General features: G+C 39.3%; 2 protein-coding genes across 2 annotated transcripts; one reads left to right on the top strand and one right to left on the bottom strand.

The window, feature by feature from the left end:
- Window positions 1-10,266: 10,266 nt before the first annotated feature.
- Window positions 10,267-18,298, bottom strand: LOC147509723 (uncharacterized). Its single transcript, XM_086601951.1, has 6 exons — window positions 18,181-18,298; window positions 11,775-13,206; window positions 11,623-11,673; window positions 11,438-11,536; window positions 11,017-11,175; window positions 10,267-10,693 (listed from the first exon to the last, which is right to left on the bottom strand). Exons 2-6 carry the CDS (start codon window positions 13,155-13,157, stop codon window positions 10,562-10,564), a joined length of 1,824 nt encoding a protein of 607 aa, XP_086458077.1. The 5' UTR covers window positions 13,158-13,206; window positions 18,181-18,298; the 3' UTR covers window positions 10,267-10,561.
- On the top strand, window positions 15,966-17,541 carry LOC147509724 (uncharacterized). Its single transcript, XM_086597900.1, has 3 exons — window positions 15,966-16,244; window positions 16,340-16,492; window positions 16,993-17,541. The coding sequence occupies exons 1-3, from the start codon at window positions 15,966-15,968 to the stop codon at window positions 17,539-17,541; spliced, it is 981 nt and encodes a 326-aa protein (XP_086454026.1).
- Window positions 18,299-18,974: the final 676 nt, after the last annotated feature.

Genomic DNA, 18,974 nt, shown 5'->3' on the forward strand with positions numbered 1-18,974 from the left:
GATTTTGTCATTCTAGATCTTGAAGTAGCACGTGACTCCATCCCTATCATCTTGGGGCGTCCTTTCCTTGCAAACTGCCGCTCTCATAAATTGTCGGGGACGGTTCAATGACATTGTCTTTCGGGAACCTTTTACATCGAACTCAATGTGTTCAAATTAATGAAACAGTTTCGATCCTATAATGGAGGCGAGATTAGCTTGGTTGATAGTGCGGAACATGATTATTTCACAAACTCTTTTCCCCAGGGCCGAGATACACCAATTTCTTTCTTTTGATAATCCGGAGTTTGACGATGACTTCGTACATAAGGGGATGTCCATGCATTATTAGAGTCCGTACCACTATTGACCCTAATGCTTCGGTCTGCAAACTAATTGAAAGAACCCAGATTAAGCTCTTTTCCATTGAAGAGATGATCCCTCCGAATCCTTGATCCCCAATCCTCCAACTTCGGTTTGAAACCTCTACCCCCCGATTTGAAGTCGCGTACATCTCTATCGATCCCGATGGTAGTCATCCTATACTAATTTCGCTCACTTAACTACTGACGAAGAGACCGCGGTTGATCCATGTCATTCGTGAACACCGCTCCGCCATCGGATGGTCCTTGGATGATATCAAGGGAATAGACCCTAGCATATGCGCATCGTATACATCTTGATGGCGGCACAAAGACATCCACGAGAACCACAACGCGCCTTTAATCCCCATGAAGGAAGTAGTGAGAGGAAGTTCTCACGTTTACTTGATCGCGGGTATCATATACCCTATCTCGGATAGTGGTAGGTTAGTCCCATCCCACGTTGTTCCCAAAAAGTCCGGCATTCAAGTTGTGCAAAATGAAAATGGTGAATGCATCTCCACTCGCATTCCTTTGAAATGGAGAATTTGCATTGACTATCGCAAACTTAATGCGGAACCCGTAAAGATCATTTTCCTCTCCTATTCATTGACCCGGATGCTAGAGCGTTTAGCGGTCATGCTTACTACTGTTTTCTTGATGGCTATTCGGATACTTCCAAATTGTCATCGATCCGCGATCAAGAAAAGACAACTTTCCGCGTGTCCCTTTGAACCTTTGCTTCTGAGGGCGAATGCCTTTTGGTCTTTGTAATGCCCCGGGCACTTTCAACGGCGCATGCTTCACATTTTTAGTGATATGGTGGAACGTTATATGGAAGTCTTCATGGGCGACTTTTCCATTTACTGGAAATTCCTTTAACGATTGTTTATCCAACCTTTCCAAAGTCTTAACGCTTAGCGTTGCGAGGAGAAAAATCACGGTACTCAATTGGGAGAAGTGTCATTTCATGGTTACCAAAGGACTTGTTCTAGGTCATATTGTTTCAAAAGGCGGGATAGAGGTTGATAAAGCTAAAATTGTTAAGATTTCTTTGCTACCCTTCCCACGCCGCGTTCGGGATATCCGTGCCTTTTTAGGCCATGGTTTTCTGGGGAGATTCATTCAGATTTCTCTAAAGTTGCTTTCGACCCTTAACCAATCTCCTGCTTAAGGATGCGATTCGACTTCAATTTCAATTGCAAACAAGCTTTTGATACACTAAAACCGCTCGACTACCGCTCCTATTATATATTCAACCCCCGATTGGTCTCCGACCATTCGAATCGATGTGTGGCGCTAGCGACTTTGCTATTGGTGCCGTGCTAGGCCAACGACGCCAGCGACGACAAACCGTTGTCATTTATTACGCTAGTAAAACTCTTAACGACGGCAACTCAGCGTAATTATACCACAACCCGAGAAAGAGTTCCTAGCTGTTGTCTATGCTTTGGATAAGTTTAAGCCCTACCTAGTTGGAACATCGACCATAGTATATCATCGACCATGCCGCATTCGGTACTTACTCGCGAAAAAGGACGCTTGAAAACAACGATTATTCTGGCGGATCCTTCTCTTACAAGAATTCACCACGGAAATCAAAGACAAGAAAGGAACCGAAAATGTCGTGAGCCGACCATTTATCAAGACCGGTTGGTGACATCGATAATGATTCCTCAGCTATCGGTGACTCCTTCCCGGTCAATACTTGTACTCTATTTTCTCATCTCCATGGTGCGGATATCGTTAACTACCTAGTTCTTGAGGAAGTCCCCTCCTTTTGGTCACGTCCTGATCATAAAAAGTTCTTATCCACTGTAAAATATTATTTATGGGATGAACCCTACCTCTTTAAGTATTGTTCCGACCAACTCATTCGTCGCTGCATTCCCGACCGGGAACACACCGACGTATTATCCTTTGCCATGAACAATCTTGCGGAGGTCATTTCGATGGAAAGAAAACTGCGGCCAAGGTGTTACAATGTGGTTTTTATCGGGCTACCCTTTTTTCGCGATGCACACACGAACATTGTGTAGCTTGCATTCGTTGTCAACACTTAGGTCGAATTACCAAACGAAATATGATGCCCCTAAATCCTATATTGATTGTGGAAATTTTTTATGTTTGGGGCATTGATTTTATGGGACCCTTCCCTATTTCTCAAGGTTTTCTATACATTTTAGTCGCTGTAGACTATGTGTCCAAATGGATTGAGGCACTCGCATGTCGCTCGAATGACCATAAGACTGTCGTGAGATTTGTAAAAGAAAACATTTTCTCTCGTTTTGGTGTTCCCAAAGCTATCATCAGCGATGGGGGTACACATTTTTGTAACAAAATTTTTGGGTTTTTAATGAAGAAATATGGAGTTACTCACAAGGTTGCTACTCCATACCACCCACAAACGAGTGGCCAAGTGGAAGTCTCCAACAGAGAGATAAAGTCTATTCTGGAGAAAACTGTCAACCCATCAAGAAAGGATCGGTCTCTCCGCTTTATCGGATGCCTTGTGGGCATACCGCGAGCGACATTTAAGACACCCTATAGGGATGTCTCCTTACCGCATTGTTTTGGAAAACTTTGTCATCCGCGGTTGAACTTGAGCATCGTGCCTTTTGGGCCATCAAAAGCCTCAATTACAATATCATCGAGGCGGGTGAGAAGCCCGCAAAATCGCAGTTAAATGAGTGGAGGAGATTCGTGATGCTTATGATCTCTAGAAATCCTACAAAGCTAATATGAAAAGAGTGCACCAAAAGCACATTTTATGTAAGGATTTCAAAATTGGCCAAAAAGTTTTCTTTGTACAACTCCGTTTACACATCTTTCTGGTAAATTGAAAACCACGATGGTCCGGTCCTTTCATTGTGTCAGCTGTGAAACATTATGGGGCAATCTCTTTGCTGAATCCAAAAGATAACAGTGAATTTCAAGTTAATGGACAACGCCTAAAACATTACCACGAAACGTCCATTAGTAGGGGTCTCTATTTTATTCATTTAATCAATAGGGCTAAAGCCCAATTCGTAATATCATGGATCAATGTACAAGCCCATTAACTCATGTGTCTAAGGCTGAACCTTAGCCACATGGCTTGCCACTAATGTACATTGATTTATGTCCAGACTCATTTCTTATTAAAGAAATAATTATCAGTTGACATTTATATTCTATCACAATTACTCAAGCAACAAGATTACTTGAGCTACAAGGACTCTCTACTCTACCTCTATAAATACCACATTATTTTTCATAAGGAACTACGTTGAAACTTGATCCCTAGAGAATAGATCTTGGGTACGTAGGCAGCCATTATTTGGTTCAGTTTCATCTCCCCCAACATCAAATTCCTCTGTTTCTTAGTGCGTTCTTTACCATTGCTCTCGTTGTGTTGAAGCAGTTTACTGCTGAAACAGTTACCAAGAAGACTTACTCTAGAGGACGTCTGGATATTGTCATCTTCATAGAAGAGAACCACAAAAATCTCCGCAATTTGCGTTGGCAAATCGTATAATTAAGAGAAATTTAATTTACTAGGCAAAATATTACAATTGTCATATTGAATTACTAAGATTCTTTTGAAAAAATATACTTAGACAACACTAAACAAAAATTGTCATGAGTACAATTAGCCCTTTCCACCCATTTACCAAAAAAAAACCTATGAACAAATTGTTATATTTTGATCCATGACGAAGTCACGCCCATTGGGTGGTATAGTGAAAATGATTATAGACATGTTTTAGAAAACGATGATTGGATTTGTTTTGTTACAATGTGATTGGAGAGAGACCTGATTTACGAGAATTGCTATGTTTAGATTAAGAACTGGTCATTAGATTTAGTTACGTACCCATCTCTTTCTCTTTGCTTTGTGATAAAATTGTGGCACATATAGTGGTCCCACCTTGTTTCTTGTGTAGTGTTGGGAACTGAAAACTGGAAAAAAGTGAGCACACCTATTTACGCTGGGGACGACTATAACACATAGCCCAATACCAAAAATAGTTACAAAGTCGATGCTCATTGGTGGGTTTGGGTGATGTGGCAAAAACAAAAAAACAATAAGAAAAAAAATCATAATCGGCTAGAAAATATAGTGAAAATAGGGAAATAAAACAAATACCAAGTTATGCGCATGAACAAGAATAGAAATGAAAACCAAAAGACTCAAACAAAACAGACGATCTAAACAGCACACCTCTCTTTTCTCTCTCGATGGTGATCGATGTTGATAGTTTCTGACTAAATCTCTCTTTCTCTCTGTCTCTCTACAGTTTTGATTCTCTTTTTAGCCTTCTTTGATTGATATGGGTGTTTTTCTACAAAAAATAGATTTTTGTTTTTAAAATATATTTTTCATAATCTCATGGCATCAAATTTCAACAATTTTAATCCAATTGGTGAGGTTCTCAACGGTTTTGAAGAAGAAATTTGGTGCTAGCAATTAATTACTACAATATTTTGTTTTCAACAGTTAATCGGGTGCTCGCCGTAATAGCCGTGAAAATGACGTTTTAGTACTTGAAATTGGAAGAAGCATATAGCGAGAACCTCTTGCCTTTTGGGTTTGTTAAAGGAGTTGTGTGCCCTCCTACTCATATGTATATAAGCTAGCTCGTGTTTTGCTCTAGGAAACACCTCGGGAACCTTGGAGATCAGACTCACATGCATATCAGTCATCAGGATAATAGGGTTGTCATACTCTACGACGTGGTCCCTCAAACAACGAAGAAACCATTCCCAGTTTTCATTGGCCTCCTTACTAACAAGACTGAAGATAACGGGAAAGACATGACCGTCTGCGTCTAATGCAATGGCAGATAGATGGCACATGTTTGATCTACTACCCTTCATATGTGTGTCGTCAAGCTCTATCAATGGCCGACATGCGTCATAAAGGCTCCTCATTGTAATCACAAAAGCTCCTCATTGCAATCCACTCATTCGCACGACTCTGTTTGTTTTTGAGAACTCAAGTAGTATGTGGTAAGTGGAAACAACATGGAAATCATTTTCTTTTTTCTTTTTCGTTTATTAATAACTTTTTGTCCCGAGGGTTTCCGGTTCTACCCTTCCATTGTGTGGTTAGGAATCGTGCGCTCCAAGAGTTTCGGTACATTTCGCGCACTGAAGAAGCCCTCTAAATATATAGGTCTACTAAGGCATTTTTTAACTGGATTGGTGTGACGGGGTCACAGAAGTGAACTTATATATGCCAAATGGAAGGTCCAAACCTATCCAAACATCACGGCCCGAGAAAAGTCAACTCATGGTCAAATCATGAGTCGGTGCACCCAATTACCATTCCATCTTTTAGTACGTTTCGAGACAAACCAAATAGAGTGGTCGAACGTCTAATTCAAAGCACCAAGCTAGGAGTCATGACTGGGAGAAGTTCACACCTGGTTCAATGTTCCCTTTTGGTTCTAGTGGAAAATCCGTATTCACTATATTAGGGAGGGACGAGTTCCCATCACTCCTCATAGTCTCTGGACTATCAGCTAGGAACTTCCTTGGTGCAATACCAGGGGCAGTTCATGGTGACACTCAAGGGTGCGTCATGGATTCCCGACGACTCTAGGACGGGTCTAGAGACGTATCACATTAGAGCTTGCATACGTGATACCGTTAATTAGGAAAAGAGGTTTCCAATACCACGTTCGAGAGCATTGCGCTACACTATGCTGCTTGATCGTGGGAACATCTAGATACTTGTCCCAATGGTGTATTCAGCTACCCAGTCTCAAAGATATGGGACAGGTGTGCTTAGTCTCCTCTCAGACATATATGAGGATTTGATTGTGGGCAAACGAGGTAACCCTCAGTCTTGACTATTCATGAATAACTCGAGCACCGAATGCTTATTAGGCTTGTGCATGGTCGAGCTGCACGATCATGTACGCCGCACGGACCACTCTCAGCACATGATCCGGGACGTGTCCGTGACAGTTGGTATCAGAGCGTAATCTTTACCTGATAGTTGCGTCCGAATGAGCCTAAGTAAGCTTACGTAACATTTCAGTGCAATCTTAAAATGGGTACAAGACCCAAAGATTCATCGAGTGGATCGAGTTCCAGTATTTGGTGCTCATTGATGCTTACTTGTTCGGTACGATTCTACATGCAGTATGGTAGCAAAGAGACCTTAATAAGCATTATTGTGGTTCCTAGAAAAAGAATGGAATGTTGGCCACACCATGAGATATTCGGCTTCGCATCATTGAAAGAGCGATTGCCAACATAAATTTTTCATGTTTTCCACAAGAGACGGATTACATACATGTTCCCTAGTGCTTGAGCAAGTCAGTTAGCTAATTATTGGAAGTGGATGGTATGGGACTTCTTCGACCAAAGTTAGCTGATTGACAGTGTGGTTGCTCTTAGTGGATTGATTGCCTTCAGGCACATTATTTTACACCTACAAGGTGTTGATTGGAATTGCCTAATGGCAAAGATATGCGAGTTATCTTTTGATTGGATAACTGGGAGTCAAAATTTTACGAACAGCAAAATGCAACTAGTGGATGAGACTTGACTATGTGGGAGTCGTTAGCCAAGTTGTCAGTGGATTGATGCTCATCAGAATTCGGTACTGGCGTGGATCAAAATGGGATCGACAGGGTGGAACAAGCAAACGATATATAGCCCCAACAGAAGTGTGTGGACCTCTCGAACCATCAGTTGAAACTGTCCAGAAGGTTGTAATATTTGACTGCACGAACGTAATGTCTCTTTGGGTGGTCTGTGGACCTAGCTTATCCTTGTTTAGGGACAATAGTTTCTCTGGAGATGACCGTGAATCGGTACTCCCTTATTTGTAACGGCATGATTGCAATATGACCGTTACGTCATTATGGCCCAAGAGAGCGAAGAGTACTAGAGTTCCATTCTAGTATGCTTGCAAGCACCATTGTATGGATTTGTGTCCCATGTGTAGTTGTGAATGGAACCCATTACCCACAGGTCCAGGATCGACCAGATTAAGACCAGTGCATTGGTTTACTGAGGGAATGATCGCTTGCATCCATTGGGGTGAAGACTATTAGCCTTTTCGTGTATGACTGATTTCTCAATTCATTCCTCAGCGCTTCAAAGGAAGGAGTGCTGCCAAAGTTGTGATAGTGGAGTGGTTGAAGATGCAATGGAGCCTGCGTTTTGAAATGCATTGGTAAACCCCGCGTACATGGACGAAGAATGTCTAGCATGGGGATTTTAAGTCTTGGTGATAGACTTCAATACAGATGATGAATCTCCTCACAGATATCTCTATTTTTTTCCAAATTTTCATAAGAAGCTAGCCATGTCCAAGAATAGAAGGGTCTGGTATTGTTAGTGCAAAAAGATGAACACATTGTTCAATCCAAAGCCAGGGATTTTGATCTTCATCTCTTGACGCGGACATCGAGAATCAAGTGGGGTAGAGTGCAAGTGGTAGAGTACCACAATTTTCCAATACATATTGGTACACCCTATGGACAGTACAATTTTGTCTCAAGGTAAACAAGGATTCATTTTCCACATTATCACAAGTTCCTTTCGATTCCACAACAATGATCATACAATTTGGTTCGCCTTGTTTGTATTGACTCAAAGTTAGGTTTGAAGAGAGGACATCCAAGTTAACAATTCAAGATCACAATGGTGTTCCAGAGTGATCCTTAATATAAATTCTTTTGTTATGGCCAAGAGAGTTGTTTGTGTCAGTTCAAAAGGGATTGTTATGCATCAGTACGCTGCTACCTCCACCAAGTATGAGTAACCAGAGTTCAATGGTACAACCTGCAGTGCAGATGAGAAAAGCAACAGTATGGAAAGGGATCTGTGTATGGAGACATATTACTCAAGGGGGAGTACTTGTCCTGGCACAATGCCAGAGTTAATTATTTTGGCGTACATCCATATCATTGCTCAAGCAGGAGCACAATTTCTGGAACAATGCCAGAGTTGTTTTGGCGTCGATCGGAGCCATCTAGTCATTCGGGACATTGCTTCAGATGATTTAGGATGACCAAAGGAACCAGGGACAATCTTATAGAATGGGAGAGTTAGAGTTGTTCGTATGGGTGAACATTTTTTCCTTAACCATGATGTTAGTGCTTTCTTCCCACAAGTAATTACAGCAACAGAAGTGCAGTGTTCACATCGTCAAGGGTCAGAGTGGTAGTTTGGATGAAAAAAAAGCTTGTCTTCAGATATGACAGGGTTGATCGCTTGAAGTGTTTGAGTCAAGTATTGAACCAGTAGGTAGCAGATTGATATGGATGAACCAAGATGGAGTAAAAGTACAGCAGAGGAATTGTTCTCTCGATGAGGACGTCGAGAAATAAGTGGGGTAGAATGTGATGGGGTCACAGAAGTGAACTTATATATGCTAAATGGAAGGTCCAAACCTATCCAAACCTCACGGGCCGAGAAAAGTCAACTCATCGTCAAACCATGAGTCGGCTGCTCCCAATTACCATTCTATCTTTTAGTACGTTTCGAGACACACCAAATAAAGTGGTCGAACATCTAATTCGGAGCACCGAGCTAGGAGTCATGCCTGGGAGAAGTTCACACCTGGATCAATATTCCCTTTTGGTTATAGTGGAAAATCCTTATTCACTGTATTAGGGAGGGACGAGTTCCTATTACTCTTCATAGTCTCCGGACTATTAGCTAGGAACTTCCTTGGTGCAATACCAGGGCCAGTTCATGGTGACACTCAAGGGTATGTCATGGATTCTCGACGACTCTAGGATGGGTCTAGAGACATACACATTGGAGCATGCATACGTGGTACCGTTAGGAAAAGAGGTTTCCAATACCACGTCCAAGCACATCATGCTACGTTGTGCTACTTGGTCATGAGAACATCTAGATACTCGTACCAATGGTGTATTCAGCTACCTAGTCTCAAAGATATGGGATAGGTGTGCTTAGTCTCTTCTCAGACATATATGAGGATTCGACTATGGGCAAATGAGATAACCCTTAGTCTTGACTATTTGTGAATAACTCGAGCACCGAATGCTTATCAGGCTTGTGCATGGTCGAGTTGCACGATTGTGTACGCCGCACATACCCCTCTCAACACATGATCCAGAACGTGTCCGTGACAACTGGGCTCTCTCGATGCCAAGCTCATTACTTGTTGTTGCGATATTTTACTTTGACCTAACATTTATCTTTGGCATATTGCATTGATATAGAGTTTCTAGCCGCAGATTACTCATCATGTACAAACCAAAAATAATAGATTTCATGCATCCTAAAGTTCTTCTTCTTAATATAACTCCAAGAAACACTTTGTTATTGGTATGTGGTATTCGGCTTTACTTGTCCTCTTTTCTTTTCTTTCATTTCAATTGCAAAATTTACCATAATAGTATTTAGTTTGTATGTTACTTTATTTTTTGATTGGCAAGCCTGTTTTAAATGAGATCAGTAATTCTTTGACGATGCCAGTAGGGTTCGAGCTCCAGACCTCTAGTATCATCACCCAAAGATTTAACTGACTTTGCTAGTCGGCACCTGCTGTATGTCACTTTCTCATTTGGACTATGATCAAATGGCCAAGTACAGTACATGGAAATAACTGTCTTTTCTCCTAGAGATGCATGGCGGCATGCCTAGCGCAAAGATCACACTTCCTGTAACGCCCGCTGAGCTAAAGTTGTGGAACAACTGGTGCCACTTGCCTTGTTTTAAGAGTATCGGCTTCAGTTTGATTTTTTACAACGGTTGCAAACCTACATGTTCAACTAGGGTCAATGATTCAAAATAAATTTCATGGTAAGATTAGGCACAGACTCATCAAACAGTGGGTGAAACAAAAAAGTTTACTTACTTATATCCAAATAATCATCACCACGACAGCCCCACACATCAAAAAGGCATAACAATTCCCATACTTCAGAAAATAGGATCACAGGAAAAATTTAACTCAAAAAGAAAATAAAGTTTCTTAAGATTGCTTCAGTTGTTTGTTTACATTGAATGTACTATTATGGTATACACTCTGGTCAATGAAATACAAGAGTTGATGTTGTTACATATCCACTTATGGACATCATTATTGGAGGATTTAAATTGAATGTGGTGTGTCCCAGTGCTCTCTCAAAGGGATGTAAAAATATTTACGAGTGTAGAAAATAAAAAGCAGGGAGAGACCTAACTGTCCAGGACTGTACAAAAAAAAAAATCCTGAAGATTATTAATTGAGATTGGACAAACTAGGAGGGTGCTGCTTGACCTTTGCACACTGGACACCAGTTCTTCTGCTGCAGCCATTGATGGATACACGCCATATGGTACCCGTGGTCACACCCTAGCTTCCCCACCACATCTCCTTCAACATACTCCTCCTGTACCAAAACATACAATTCTAGAAGTTAAAAGTTGCAAAGAAAAAAAACACTCCCTTTGAATGCAATTGGAATGATTGGCAACCTAGTAATTATCATTGCCGAAATGATCCCGTCCAACACACTGCCAATAGTTGGCAATTAAATTGCAGTAAACCTAATGCGAAATTTTTCTTTGTTTCGAGTAATAAGTTTCTCGAGGAAAGAACATATACATGACATACTAAAGTATGCATTAAGGAAGGGCAGGAGAAAAGAAGGTTGAGCAAATGAAATTTTCTTCACGAAATTACTATCTGAAGTTCTGAGGAGTAAGAAAACACCTGACATATACTGCATTTGACATCACTGTCCACACTGCTTATACTCCTGGCATCTGAACATACAGGCTTATAGAAGCTGCTTTCAAGGCATTTCGACAATGCTTCATCAGTAAGAGCCGTGCTGACCGTTCCCATCCTCTCCTCTAGATCTAACAATTCCTATACATTGAATGATAATATCAGGAAGATGGCTTTCCTTCTCAAGGTCCTAAAATTTTCTAATAACTGCTTTGTGCTTTAAGGTCTTTCAGAAACTAAATAATGTTATTACTATACTTTCCAATGACAGATTACAGAAGTTTCATATTGAGTAAACGGGGACATGTTGCATATCCAAAAAGTAATTTTCAAACATATGAGACCTCAGATCAGATCAAAATTAGGCATAAGCATAGAGGCAGTTGTGAATGAAATGACAAACCTCATATGACAAGTTATCAATATCCAGTCTCATATCACTGTGCTGATCAAGAAAGCCAAGGCCATCCAAAAGCAAATTAGACCCAAGAACCAATCTTTGCTGCAGCAAGGTAAAAAACAATGAGAAAGAGAGAATTGCAATGAAAAATTACACAATTAAGACAATAAAACCACAAAGACCAAAACCTCATTTGTGAGCTCCTCATCCTGGTCGATCCACTCGAGCGCTGATAAAACCTACAAAACACAAAGAATATCACAATCCAAAGAAGACCACAATAGAAAGCACATTTTCTGGTGTATTAGTAAAGTGAAACAGATTCCTTAAACTATAATACCTCTGCAATTCCACTTGTCATCCCATGTGCAATCCCCTCCGTGTCAAAGAGCAGAAAATCGTCTTGATCACTAGAGAGATCATGGAACCGCTGTGTGTTATCACTAGTAAGCCGATTGTGTACAGTTTCCCTGTTGCCACCTGGTCTACTATAAGAGTTCGCCTGAACTGCAGGAGATAGCTGCAATGATGTAGGTTGGTGAGAGACACCGGCCGACATTTCACTTCGACGTGATCGTGGAAGCGTGCTTAGAGGCTCTGTCAGTAAAGTTCTGTTTCCTCTTTCGTGTCTATTGGTCCTTGCACCGGTATCCCTATTAGTTGTCTGAGTTCTAACTGATGCAACAGCATCCCTACTTAAAGATTGTTTTCTAGTCCTTTTAGAAGCCTGCTGTGCTGACTGATCAAAGTGGGAGAGTTTAGGACTGGACAAATAGCCCCTGGTGCTTGACCTTCTACCAGTTAATGACTTTGCAGTAGCAGAACACTTTCCTTTAGAAGAACTCTCTCTCCCTACATTTCGACTGGAAGAACCCTCTGTACTTTTAATTACACTAGCAGTACAGTCTCCACTAGAAGAACACTCTCCACTTACATTTCCACTAGCATAAGACTCTCTGTTGATTATTCCACTAGCAGAGCAATCTCCATTACTTCTTTTCTTAGCCGCTTCATTCCTTCTACTGCGACTTAAATGTGAAGAGGAAGAACAACCCGAAGGGAGGACATCAGATATAGATGTGCATCCAAGCTTTCTGATCCCCACCCGACTAAGAGGGACAGATTTTGCAGCTTGACTAACTTTTGTCACCGAAGAAACCTTAGAAGATCTAAAAGAAGTATCTTGATTGCCCACTCCAGATCGTTCCTCCACCTGTGACCAAGTTTTTTTATTCGATCTTACACTGTGGCCCTCCACTTCTTCTGACAAATTTACAGATAAGGCCTTGAGAACTCCAGATTCGACATCATTAGTTTCTGGTACTTTCCTAGGAATCCTTGTGGCTGGAGTGATAGATTCTGAAACTTCTGTCTGAATCTGAATGTATTTGGTATCTGAAGATACTTCTTTTTTATAAGAACATAGATTATCAGGTTCCTCGTGATGCTTTTTACTACTGCACAGAGAAGAATGTGTTTTGGAAGAACTTCCAGTCATTGACTTGCCACTTGTAGACCTGAAGGAAGGTTTTGAATATTTGGTTCTGTCTGAAGTACGGACTTGTTGGCTCTTTGAGCACGTTAACCTAGTACTGCAACCAAGTCGGTTGCAATGTTGAACTTCACGCTCCTGATGGTTCAATTTATCTCTGAAAGCAAGGCCAGACTCTCTTTGAGCAACACCTAGCCTACTGGAAGCTAGTTTAGGAGTGTACCCACCCATTGATGAAAGCGATATTTTTATAGTCTGTAAGACAGAAATAAAAGAACCGCTGCATGACATACCACAGTACGTCAGATTTGATAAAATTACAATTGACATAAGAAGTAACAAGTGAATGGGGCATCAAAAGGATCATTATTTCCATATTACGACAGGTGTAGCCATCGTTATAAAAAAAAGATGGAGTGTAGCCATCTGATGTATGCCAGACAGACTAAAACTAACTTAACACTATACCAAGCCTAAGTTCAATTACGTCCTTTTAGTTGAAATCAGTACAACGGCACATATATGGCGTGTATGATCACTATTTGATCAGAAAAGCAGGATAAAAGTAAGATGAGACGGAGAAATAGTGAATAAAAAAGTTCCTTGTCTACATGATGAATCATGTCAGTAGTGTAGGTCAAAGCAGCATTTGAGCCAACGTGTGATATGACAAAGGGTACACTCAATGTTTTTTCTCCCTTGGAGTTGGTGTGCTCCTGGTTTTGATTTGTTTGATTACTTCTTTGATCTTTGTACTCATAAGACGATTCATCCTACCTCTTTCTTATTTAATATGAACCTGAAACATTCTATTATATCCTAAATCACGTCAGTAGTGTAGGTCAAAGCAGCATTTGAGCCAACATATGATATGACAAAGGCCACACTCAATGTTTTTCCTCTCTTGGAGTTGGTGTGCTCTTGGTTTTGATTCATCTTGATTACTTCTTTGATCTTTGTACTCATAAGACGATTCATCCTACCTCTTTCTTATTTAATATTAATGAACTATATTATCAATAAGTTCTCTATTATATCCTAACTCTCATTTTTTTTTTAAATTATTTTCTTTTGATTCATATTTTTGGGATAACTTATCCTCTGCAACATTATTTACTTGTCAGTTGTCACCAAGAGATGAGAGATGAAGTATTCAAAGAACATCTTACTACAAGGTAATACAATAATCTAAGAACAAAACTAAAATGAAAAAAATACAACTATCTTTTCCAGCTTTCAATTTATAGATTCCACTTTCTACTGAAATAGTTAAAGAGGGAAGGAGAAAAAATGGAAGACTAAAGAAAGAGCAAAAAAGATAACTGAAAAGGTAAAAAGTAACTTTATTAGACCAACGGAATATAAGAGCACGATAGATGCCAAAATGACATGGATTAAGGAACTTGTTTTGCTTTCTTATACTCAGACTGGAGAAAGAAAACACTAGCAAACATGTTTCTTAACTAGCTAAAATGCTACTTCTTGAAATGGTAAATGGGACACACTTATAGGAGATAATGGAAGAAGAAGAGAACAAAAGTAGTCGAATTGGGGGCTTCTCATGGTATGGTATCAATAAAGAAGCATATATACTATGTCACTCACGGTTAAAACCTTCGTTGCACGAAAAGGGTGCAATGTGGGAGAGCAGTGGCGGAGCCACGTTGTAGTGACATGGGGCACATGCCCCACGTGAAATTGTTGGAAAAAAAATACTATATATCCATAGGCAGTCCCAATAGTCCAACACCACCAACTCTTGGAAAAAAACAAAATAAACTAATATAGTATTGTTGACTTTTTATAATATAATAATCATTAATTAATCAAGTAAAATAAGACTTGTGTTTGTTGTGTTTGTGTGTGCAGTACTGTGGGTTGTGATAGAGAACAAAACACCCAAACCCAACCAAACATAAAATAAAAACAGATGAATTATAAAAAAAAAGGGTTTCTCGGTATAAATAAAAAAATGGGGTTTTCAACATTTTGATTTCAAAAATTCAAGCCAGGTGCTGCTAGCCTGCTACGCCTACTGCTACACTCCTACGACTTCTTCTCTTCAACTTTCATTCTCCATTTTTTATTTTCTACAGTGGTCTCTCTCTCATTTTTCTTCTAAGTTCTAAATAAGTTTATTTAGGTTTGATATTAAATTTGTATTTGTTCTTTGAGTTTGAGCATTCTCTGTTTTTTTTTTTAATTTCAGTAATGAAAAATCAGAGAATCGATAGTTTGTTTCAAAAAAGAAATCGTGAAGATGTGTTTAATCAAGTGGCTCTTATTCAAAATATTCATAACAATGAGGAAGTGGAGGTGAAGCCTAGATTGAAAAAGATAAGTCTAACTTGTATTGAGGTTGATGTGTCGAATCTTGAACCCGATCCTGATTTACAACCTAAAGTTTCTGATTATCCTCCAAAGGATCAAGAAGCTGTTAGAAAGGCGTACTTGCTAAGAGGGCCTAGTCAACCATCTCAAGCTCACTATCCACCAACACACGATGGAAATAAGGTTCGGTGTTTCAAGAAAGACATTTTCACTATGTATGGAAATTGGTTGGAGTATAGCATTCACACGGATGATGTTTTTTGCCTACACTGTTACTTGTGGGGCGAGAGTCTGGAGATAATAGGAATGCTTTCATCAATGGTGGGTTTAGGAGTTGTAAAAATTGCTAAAGGATTGAAGATCATGTTGGGAAGCATAATAGTGCTCATAACGAAGCATGTATGAAGAGTGATAATCTAATGAAGCAAGACCAACACATCAAGAACTTAATTGTCAAACATTCGGGCCAAGAACAGATTAACTATCGACTTCGTTTAACTACTTCTCTTGATGTCATCCGATTTCTTTTGTGCAAAGAATTAGCTTTTCGTGGTCACGATGAATCTGAAAGCTCAAAAAACAAGGGAAACTTCCTTGAGCTTTTAATATTCTTAGCTCTTCACAATGAAATTGTTGACAGTGTCGTTCTTAACAATGCTCCGAAAAATCTCAAATTGACATCACCTGATATTCATAAGGCTTTAGTAAATGCAGCTTGTTGTTGAAATTGTTAATGCTATTATGAAAGACCTTGGAGAAGAATTATTTGCCGTTTTGATTGACGAAGCTCGTGATACGTCGATTAAGGAGCAAATGACTATTTGTTTGCAATATGTTGACAAGAAAAGTTGTGTGATAGAGCGGTTTGGAGGCATGAAACATGTCCCTGATACTACATCAGTTTCACTCAAGACATCACTTGAAAAATTCTTTGGTATACATGGATTGAGTTTCTCGAGACTGCATGGTCAAGAGTATGATGGGCTAGTAATATGCAAAGGCAGTTCAATGGGCTAAAAGTGCTTATTTTGAATGAGAACAAGTTTGCAATCTATGTACACTGTTTTGCACACCAACTTCAGTTGGCGCTTGTCCATGTCGCAAAAGATATCAAAGAGATTGCTTCATTTTTCACCTCTATTAGCAACGTGGTGAATGTTGTTGGGGTCTCTTGCAAGCGTAGAGACAACCTTCGAAAGAAAGAAGCTGCTAGAGTGTTTGAGCAACTTAAAATGGTGAACTATTAAGCGGTAAAGGACTAAATCAAGAGCTTGGTGTTAAAAGACCTAGCGACACACGTTGGGGCTCACATTATGGTACATTAGTTAATTTCATTGTTATATTTCCCTCCGTGGTTGAAGTTCTTGATGAGGTGATGGAAGAGAGCTCAAGTTCAGATCAAAAGGGAGAAGCATAAGTTCTATTAGATTTGATGCACTCATTTGAGTTCATTTTCATCTTGCATTTGATGAAGAATCTATTGGGAATCACTAATGATCTTTCAAAAGCATTACAACGAAAAGATCAAGATATAATGAATGCTTTAGCTTTAGTAAACGTATGCACGGAGCGTTTGCAGAAAATGAGGGGATGTGGTTGGGATTCGCTACTACGCGAGGTTTCTGCATTTTGTAAAAAACATTGTATAGACACGCCTCAAATGGATGCTAAGTTTGTTCATTGAGGAAGATCCCGAAGAAAAGCGGAAGAGACAACTAATTTACATTATTATCAGGTTGGATTTTTTTATGGTTGTATCGATAAACAACATATTGAGCTTGATAACCGTTTTGATAAGGTGAAGACGGAGTTGCTTCTTTGTATGGCTTGCTTAAACCCTAATGATTTGTTTGGTGCTTTTGATACTAACAAGTTGATTCGTCTTGCTGAATTTTATCCTGATGATTTCTCCGAGCAAGAGCGTATAGTCCTTCAAAATCAACTAGAGATTTATGAGATTGATATGAAATCCAATGATGCCCTTAGAACACTTAAAGGAATTAGTAGTTTGGCTAGAAAAATGGTTGAGTTGGGAAAAAATATTATTTATAACATGGTTTATAGGCTTATAAAGCTCTCACTGATACTACCGGTTTCTACTACTACAGTTGAGAGATTATTTTCAGTTATGGGCATAGTGAAGAATCGTCTAAGGAATCGAATGGCAGACGAGTGGTTCAATGATTGCCTGGTGACATACATAGAAAAATATATTTTTGATAACATCAGCAATGAGGCAATCTTGAAACGTTTCCAAGATGCGGATCGTAAAGGGAATTTATAACTTTCATTGTTAGAATTGTTATAGTTCAAAAAAGCGAAATGTATTTTGACAACTTTAGTGTTTTTTTTGGTATACTACAATGGTAGCCTTTTTGTGAAAATAAAATTGTGTGTTGTACACTTGTACTTGCTTAAAATTAGAAAATTATTAGCATATAAGTCTGTGAGTGCCCCAGGTGAGGTAAATTCGTGGCTCCGCCACTGTGGGAGACGATGTGCTCATGCAGGTGTTCTAAATAAACCTACGTACATCTAAGAAGCGCTCTACCATGAACTAAACAAAGCTTAGCATCTCATTAATACTTTAGTAGTCATTAATTCACCAATAAGAATCGAATACAAACTGCTATAAACCAATAAATTTTAAATATAAAGTAAATAATTAAAGGTATACGCAACTTCCACAAGCCAGATGGTGTTACAGACTAAAATTCTATATCGTAACAAACTATGAGCTCCAAAAGTTATAAATTCATCTAGCTATACATAAGAAAAACATTTTCAAGTCAATTCATTACTTATCTCGTTAATAAAAATGAATTAATATTAATACAAATTATTATTATGATCGATGGGGTGTTCTTGAATTAACGTAAAACAATAATACCATAGTGATGATCATGAAAAAAGTAGGACGTACCTTATCTTTCAAGAATTGGAGCTCTGACTTGTGAAGAAGAGAACAAGAAAGAAAAAAGAGAGGGAGGAATCCAAGAATAACAAAACATGTGTTTAAGTACTTTGTATTAGTAGGGACCACCACGGAATAATAGATTCGAAATAAAACGAGCCAAATAATATTTGCTTGGCCACCCTCCCGGTCCAAGAAGAATATTAGCCGTTGGATTGGGTGCATCGAGATGTTAATATGTTTGCAGATGGTCAAATGATGATGTCATGTAAAGTAAACAAGAAACGTACGGTAGAGATAAGTAGCCGCCCTGATAAATAGATATCGTGTCAGAAACGAAAAGTGTGGGAGAGGGGAATGAGTTGAAAGCAAAATTTCGGAAAGACTGGTTTTACTCTTTACACGATTCATTTTAGGGGGATGGATAATGCAACTTTACTTGGGTCCACACGTTTGAGAAAATAAATTTGGAGTGGGTTTTTGTCCCTAACAATAACAATAGCCGACTTCAAAATTTGGGCGATTAACATTATAGAGTTTGTCTACCCCGAAGATATCATCATAGGGACGAGATCCGAGACCATTGGATGTGTGATCCAACGGTTCGAAAATCAAAAACAAAAAGATCACACATCCAATAGTTTCAGAACCTTTATCCCTATAAAAATATTCTCGTGGTAGCCCAGGCCTAACTTTATATGTGGTTCATGTCTTCATGATGCATTTAAGAGATGTATTTTATTCTCTAAATGTCTAAAAAATAAACTAAAATAAAAATATTTTCAAACAAAATTTTGCAATGA

The sequence above is a fragment of the Coptis chinensis genome, chromosome 3, assembly GCF_015680905.1.
Source record: "Coptis chinensis isolate HL-2020 chromosome 3, ASM1568090v1, whole genome shotgun sequence".
In the NCBI taxonomy this organism is placed as follows: domain Eukaryota; kingdom Viridiplantae; phylum Streptophyta; class Magnoliopsida; order Ranunculales; family Ranunculaceae; genus Coptis; species Coptis chinensis.